Genomic DNA, 8,280 nt, shown 5'->3' on the forward strand with positions numbered 1-8,280 from the left:
TAGCCATTCCTGACTACATGTTAGGAGCCTGGACTTCTGGTGTGGGTTTGTTTTTCAAATGTAAGAATTGTCTTGCTCCCTTGGATAAATACAATTTGCTACTCACTTTATAGATGTGCTGGAGCTTTTGCAGCCTTTACAATCTGTCATGTAAATCCATATTCAAGTGTCAACGTGTGAAGGGGCTGCTTTAGAGGTCCTCTGGGTGAAAGCATAAGTGGAATTTCTCGAGGAAATGCTCTCAAAGATGACTAATTTGTCTATTTAGCCAGTTGCTTCAGAAATAAGATGGTGATGGTAAGAGTCACTAGACTGAATTCAACGGGTTTTTTTTCCTTTCTACCTGTAACTCACAGCTACCAGAGTTGGAAGTTTTGGTGGGAGACCATGCTGAAAATAAACTATTGAAATTGAGGCTTAGATCCAGGTAAGACAACATCAGCTTCCTTGTACCTCCAAAGCTTGCTACCTTGAATGCCAATTTTGGCTATTCACGGAAAGCAGCCTCAAGTATCTATAGGAAGAGGGATTAATAATATTATTTCTGAGATAATTTCCATGACCACCATCATTATGCTGGTGCTGATCGCAATTTCTTTTGGATGTTTCTCATTTTCCTCACCTTTCGCCCTCTGAAAGGCCAGCTTGCCTTCCTGTGTGGTGTTTCATTCCAAAAGCCAACTGGAAGGGTGGGTGAGAGCAGCGCGTAAGGTGAGCGTGAGTGACTTGGAAACCATCTTTGATGGTGGCTGTTTAACCCTCTTCTCCTTTGTCACACCAGTTGCGTGCTGCTCAAGTTTTCTCCTTTTTAGATGACAGTATTTAAGGAGCCCGTAAAAATTTACTGGAAAGAGGGCGTCGACCCCCTTTAATGCCTAATCTGGCACCCTTTACTTATGCAAATTTAATCAATCGACAACCACTCTTCTCACAACAGCTGCAGTAATACAAGCAACATCAAAGACTTTGTCACAAGTTGCTCTGAAACAGCTCTGGGATTACCAAAACGCAAGATTTGGCCTCCAACTTCACATCCCTGGGCATTCACTCAGGTGAGTAAGCCTTCCAGAATCGGGTCCCTTCTCTCCCCAAATTCAAGCCAAGCACACAGCCTGGGAACAGGCACGCGGAGCCAGCCGAGTGGGCTGAGCACACTCAATCCTAACAAATTACAATAAGAAATGTATCACGCTGCCTGCTGTCAGGTGTAATTTATATCATACCAGAGGGGTGACTGGAGAGCAGGTATAGGCAGGAATTGGTCATACCTATACTTGCTCCTGCTGGGCCTGATCTGGCAAGCTGCTGGGAGCTCTTCCCTCCCACTGAAGTCAACACTGAGTTCTGTCCAGGACCTAACAGGATTGGGCCTCCTCAAAATACTCTGGAAGCATGAACACGATTTGATGATTTCTTTTTTTCTGTTTTCCATCAGCATGTGATGCCTCTGTGTATGCACAGCCTGACTGTGTTTACACACATCCTCACAATCAGTGTGTGTCCTTAAACATACATGTGCGGTATATACTACAAGATAAAAGCCTACTTGGGATTTTGGAGCACAGAGAAAGAAATAGAGCTTGTAACAGAAATAAACAGGAAGTTTATTCCCATAGCTTTCAATTTTAGTGAGCGCAAACTCTATTTTATGTGACTGGAGCTAAGATTTAGCAAAGCATTTCAGCATATGCTTACATCTTTTGCTGACATACAATCTACAAATTTGTTTGATGTCTTCTATTTGAAGCTTTTAAGCTCAGGCTCAAACCAAGAGTTTAATGCTCTGTCCCAAATAACCCAGAACGCTCTGCACACGGATGAGTATGGCCATGCCTCCATACGTGGCTGTGCAGGTTATCTCTGAGCAGAAGCAGGAGTGCTCCGGCAGTATTTCCAGCTGTCTGGCTCAGAAAAGCTCGCTCCTTCCTGCTGCACCTGCGAGGCAGCCAGGGTTCCTCTCCCGGCCAGACTCAGCAAAGACAGTCTGTGCCTTATGGAAGAGATACACCAGGACAGTGAAGCGCCGTCAGGAGCTCCAGCCGTCCCCACGGAAATGACCACGAGAACTTTGCCTTAACCGGGAATGAGAGCAGGCCAGGCTCCATGGGGGTCACCCACCGAGGTCACTAATGCAGCACTGCAGAGAACCACATTTAAAAAAAAATTAAAAAATATTAAGGTGTACCCTCCATCCAGCTTCATAATATATGCAGCAATATGTCCTACTTGGGATGCAGGTCAAGGGTTATCTTTTGCTGTAAAAATATACACGGTTGCTGTTTGATCTTTCTGATTCACAGGTCTGGTCCTGTGAGCTCTTACTCCAGTGAGCACTGAAGTTTCAGCAGCTGCAAAAGCGTTCAAGCCTTGTGAGAAAACACAGCAAGACAAACAACAGGCAGCGGAACATCAGGCAGCACCTCAGCTCCGGTCAGTCACAGTTTTCTACTTTTACTTTAAACGCGGTACAAAACTTGAAGAAACGCACTTTTGTTATTTACCAAACAGGAAAAAAAAGGGTTTAGATCAGTACTCTGTTCTCTTTAAATAAAATCTGTGAATTTATGTATATCCTCCCAAAGCTTCCGTAACTGAAGTTTTTATTAAGTAAGTCTGATATGGGGCATATTTTAAAAATAGTGTCAGCGGTAGTATTTTAAAATGGGGAAACAGATGTGCTATTCCATCACAACTGCTGCATCTTCTCTATATTTTTTTATACTGTGAAGCATTTGTCTGCTTCTCTGTTATAAATCTCTCCCCACTGAAGAGATTTCTTCTCTCTGATTAAAGAAGTACCACACAGACATCATTAAAGAGACAGTCAAGAAAAACCACACTGTTTTGGCTTAGCCATAAAACAGAGGTATTTTAATAATTGTTTCTTCTCCATAGAGAATTTCAGCAGCTCCCTCTCTTTGGAATGAAATCACAGCCATATGCTTTATGACATCAGAGGCGTTTCAAGGTGTCTCCATAAATGTCATTTACTGCTTGGGAACCTGCCAAATCTGTGCAAAAATCCCTAGTTCTTTTCGATGAAAACTCTTCAAATGAAACTAGAGCTTTGCACTGGTTGTCATACCCCCAAAAAAATAAATCTATCCCTTTATGGAAATATTGGCCATGCAGGTAGCAAAAGCTCTGTCAGGGAAACCTGCTGACCTGGGCTCTGGTTTGCTTTTGCATCAACGGTGCCTCCTTTAAGGAGTCCGCCGGGCACCCTGCCACCGCACATCCACGCCTTCCCGCGGGTACCCGCACTTCTCAAAAAGCAGCGGTCTGAATGGCAAACAGCTGAACTGTCTAGAGATCACAACTGTAAATGAAAATCCGGTATACTTTAACGCAGTGCTCCAATGAATATGCTTTAAGCCTTAAAAGCGCGATCCCTTCCACACTCCCATCACAGGCCTGATGCTGCCCAGGAACCTCCATCCTTCCCGGTGCCCAGTACCACGCAGGACTGGGAGCCAGGCAAATCGTAAAGAGACTCTGTGTCGTATACACAAATACACTCTCATGCCACATCTACTCATACTTTGAGGTATCTGTAGTCCACTCTGTGATAACACTGGCCAGATCTCCATCAATCTTGTCAGCCATGTCACCAACCTGTCCAGCACAACCCGGCTACCTTGGAGCACGCAAAGACTCACTCCAACCCGTGGCTGCAAGCAGGCAGAGCTGCTGCTGGCCACCACCCAGAGGGACGACCGCTGGCACTGGGGTGAGGATTTTGGGTGGCCAACAGAAGCATCCAGTAGTCCCAGTGTAATACAGCTGTTCAGTTTTCTTGAAGGAAGGAAAAAAATGATTTTTTCCCCTACATCTGAAGGAACAAAGTTGCTTGGTGCAGTTGGCAATGATCTAGGGCAGCACACCAACAGGTGCTTCAAACGCGTCGGCAGAGAGCGGAAGATGTTGAGAGGGAAAATGAATAGACTGTCTAAATAATACATAAATTTTACAGGCTTTTTTTTTCTGTAGAACCCCAGTGAAGTTACTGTATAAATCGGAAACTGAATTATTCATAACTGGCGAATATATAAGAAATCGTATTTCGCATTGCGATATTCCTCCCAGGTACATGCCTCTTGCCATGCAACGACCAGAACCGGGCAGCGAGCCTGAGAGCGCCAGGGTCTTACCTGGAGTCCGGGTACTTTGTCAAGGTAGCCAGGCTGCTGGTGTACATGTGTCCTCCTACATCGATGTGCACGGGAGCGTTCGACTTGGTGAGCTGAGCTGGGAGAGGAATTCCTTGAGCAGCCAGAGGAGAAACCGGGGACCGTGTTAGAGACAGGCGGGACATGCTTCTTCCCTCCTGCAAGGGAAGGCAAAAAAGAACAGTTTCTCTTAAACGTAGCAGTGCGTTACCTTTCTTTCCAGTGTGATCACAGATCTAATCAGATCATTTTTGCATCTGCCTGATCACATATTCAGCTAACAAATTATTGCCACCACTGTAATTAAGTGTATTTGCATCATTTTCTTCAAAGTACCAGAGGGGAAGAGAAAGATGCTTATTAGCAATAAGAAATCAAGAAAAAAATTTTTCAAGGTGTCAGCCTCAAGGGGCATAAAACAAACTGCAAAATTCTAATTAAAGGTCGCGGGCTTATGTGTTAGATGTGAAATATCCCCTGACAAACGAATAACCAATTTGTGAATTGGGATTCAGGGGTTTTTGCAACTTTGTCTCAGTAACGAGACACCTCTAAATTAGTGACTTCCTCAGTACCTAAGGCATTTAGTTTATACATGTAGTAAATTTCACATCAAACTAAGATCAATTTTCTGGTTTACTTTCAATAACTGTGAAATAAATGGGTAATTTTCAGTTAAGCCTTAATATTAGACATAAAGAACTAATAAGCTTTCAAACTGAAAGCAATTAATACCTGGAAGCAGTGAAAACAGGAAGATATATAAACTGACCCATGGTTTCATGACAAGACGCGTTAGAAATTACTGTACGATCTGGCATGTGAAATCACAAATTCAGCAATCCACCTCGTGTTTACTGCCCTAAAAATATTTGAAAATGAGCGAAATTTCTGAATTGAGTCCAAAAACCTTCAGCTGACGTACAAAGCAAAAAATACTGAAATGTCTTAAAAACGAACAGGACAACCATAGCAAAAGAAAATTCCTCAATTCTCTTCCGTAAGAAAAGCACAGCTTATCCTGCATGAAACGTGTGTCTCAAAGCTCATTTCAGTTAAATCGGTACAGACGGCATACATGTCAAACGGGAAAAAACCCTTTATAAAAAGTTTAAGAAAATGTCCATTCATTCTCCCCCTTATGGGTAAAGCAACATAGGCAAAACGTTACAGCTGAAGACATTTCCGAATATAATCTAATTTTCTTGGTATTTTGTTCTGCAAGCATGCTACCAAGCACCCAGGCTCTTCCTTACATCTGACAAGCACTTTACATGCAGCATCGCAAAGTGAATTCCCATTTCTCCCACATTACTTTGACAATGTTTCTTAGAAATCTGAAGCTGGTCTCGCCTTTCTCTGAGCAGTATTTTGCACAAGATGCCTGGCTACGCCACTCCACGCACACGCAGTTACCAGCCCTCTTTGTAAAGACAAATTCTGAGCTATATAGAAAGGGACCGAAAAATCTTAATACATCCAGACGGCTTCACAAAGTCATCACTACATCTCCGTTTGCTGTATTCCATCTCGGTTAGCTCCTTAGGATTCCCTGCACCTACAGCACAGAAATACATCACCCCATTATGAATCCACATCCTTTTCTCCTCGGAGGCTGGACGGACATCTGCACTGAACACGAAGCAAACAGCAACTCTGTCCTAGGACTTCTGTGGCAGCCGCTGCGAAATTGGGCATTAACATTTTTACTACAGCACCACCTTCAAGGAAAGTGACTGAATCCTTTCATGACTGAAGAGGTTGCTTTCTTGTTTCCCACAAGAGCCTGTTGTGGGCAATCTTCAGTAAGTCTGTCACGCAGCACAAATAACAGCGCTAACTTTTAAAAACAACTTAGTATGTAGGTACCTACAGTATTCTAGCGATGTGTTTACTAATCTGTGGGTGCCTCAGCTGTCTGCCAACACAGACAAAGGGAGTATTTTTTTCTTACCAAAGAGCACTGTAAACTCATGTTCACTCTCTACTCCTTCACTTAAATGAAAGGGTCAGAAGATCCAGGCTGAATGTCAACCCTGTCTTTGTTCAGACCCCAACTATTATCACTAATGATAAAGGTACAGACCTCGCGCAGTACAGAGCTGCCTCAGAAATCAATCTCAGGCAGTTTCACAAAACAAGTGCCTAATTAGGGCTGATCTGCACCCCTTGTTACAATTTCCAAATGAAATCAAAGGACTTCCAGTCCTCTGCAAACGCGTCTTACATTTAACCGTTTGTCTCGAAATACAGACTTCCATTTTAAAATATGCACAGATAGCTAAAGATCAAGTGATCTGAATCTATTTGTGCATATTTAAGCACTGCTGCTATCTTAGGATTTTGTTTAATGTTAGTATACCAGTAAATTCCTTGATCTGTAAAAAGTCTGAGGTTCTCAGTGAGGCCATACTCACACAGTAGATATTTAATTTATACTATTCACTGGAGGGACCTTTTGAACAATCCTCTGCTTTTGGCATCTCTCAGCTAGAGCATGTGTTGAAAAAACACTTAATTATAGAAAATCACTGGAAAGCTAAAATAGTTCTCAAACTTTTATGGCTTTTCATACTTATTGAGGGTGCCACTGGCTTTTTGGGGGAGGGGAGGAGAAGGGGCACTGCAGCACAGGCTTTTCCCCTGGATGGAGAGGATTTGTGTTAAAAAAACGAATCCTACGTTTTTATTGAAGTTATGAAATTCAGCCGTTTTCATATGAGCAAATTATCAAGGGGCATAATTGTTAAGCACTACATAAAGGGCACTGAAAACACTCCTGCTCCAAAAAAATAAATACCCCCCATTCCGTAAGGTACCATAACCCTATTTCTAACAACTCCTTCCTTCCTCTTCTTAATGTAAAACGCAGCTAAAATTCATCACGCTGAGTAATGCACTTATTTTATGCACAAAGCAAAATCCTAAATGTGTTTATCCAGCGAAAGTCTTTATGCACATATTTTCTAATACTGATGTGAAAATTAAAACCTTAAGGGTAAATATAGCAGAAACACTAACAAACTTCATTTATTAAACCATGTAGAATAATCCTTGCTCTTTAGTTGCCTACAACAGGATACAGCATCCCAACCGGTGGCACAGGCAATAACCCCGCTCTAATAAGTAACACAGGAACCTGCTGAAGGCAAAATCAATAGAGCCCGATTCCCAAATTATCTGAATATTTAGTTTTTCAAACATTAGGCACCAAGATCCTTCAGAGCCAGCTTATCTTTTTCTGCCTTTCTAAGCTAACTGCATAAGTACTGCTTGTAAAAACTATTTGCCCATGCAAAGTGAAATAATCACAATGCCATGCTCATTTACACACAAAATGATTTTGTGTCCCATTGTGCTCACAGTTGTTCAGCTCTCTAGGGGTGATTAAACTAGCTATGCTGCTACAGCTTGAGATGATTTCACTGAATCGTTTCTCCATGAAGTTGCTTCTTTGCTAAGCTGTTATTTTAACCATAAAAGGTAAACAGAAGGCAGTTGTAAGAGCTCCATTCAGCTCCGTGCCCAGGGCTATAACCCTGGGGCAGAGAATGCTGAAAGACTGCAGAATTTTCCAGGGTGTTGCCTTTCTTGCTCTAAAGCCTTCAGGAATACTGTTCATTTAATACACACTCTAGATGATACATTTCAGATCCTACTAAAAGAAAGACTTCAAAAGTGTAAGAACTTTTGGGCGGATGAAGCTTTCCCACCTCTGCACATAGCTCGGGGCCATGGTAACCAATACTGCTGTTGATGTTGGGAAAATACAGGAGAAATAGGCTGCGCGGCGCGGAGCGGGCAGGCAGGGACGGGAGGTGAAAGGTTGCGGGAGAGAATCGGGCGGCACTCGGGAAGGGACAGCGAGAAAAACGGGGAAAGAACGAAAAAGGAGGCGGCTCGGAAGGAGGGACGAAGTTAAATCGAGGAGCAGGCACTTAAAAGACTACAGATGGGAAGCAAGACTAATTAAGGATGTAAAAGCGCTTTGTTTCTAAAGTTTATTGTTGCCAGGATAAAAATTAATTGAAACTAATGCTGTTATTCACTCGCGCAGTTTAATTCCTTCATGCACATTTAAGACTGGGAATGAAGCCGGCAGGTTTGGGGA

At 42.8% G+C, this 8,280-nt stretch overlaps 1 protein-coding gene across 1 annotated transcript in view; it reads right to left on the reverse strand.

Moving 5' to 3' along the window:
* Nucleotides 1–5,767, reverse strand: part of KCTD15 (potassium channel tetramerization domain containing 15) — a 37,810-nt gene extending 32,043 nt beyond the window's left edge. Inside the window, exons 1-2 of the mRNA XM_009881383.1 lie at nt 5,750–5,767; nt 4,152–4,327 (exon numbers count right to left, since the gene is read on the reverse strand). Coding sequence (XP_009879685.1) covers nt 4,152–4,327; nt 5,750–5,767 — 194 coding nt within the window. The remainder of the gene's footprint in view (nt 1–4,151; nt 4,328–5,749) is intronic.
* Nucleotides 5,768–8,280: the final 2,513 nt, after the last annotated feature.

This window comes from Charadrius vociferus, unplaced genomic scaffold (assembly GCF_000708025.1).
Source record: "Charadrius vociferus isolate BGI_N301 unplaced genomic scaffold, ASM70802v2 scaffold553, whole genome shotgun sequence".
In the NCBI taxonomy this organism is placed as follows: Eukaryota; Metazoa; Chordata; class Aves; order Charadriiformes; family Charadriidae; genus Charadrius; species Charadrius vociferus.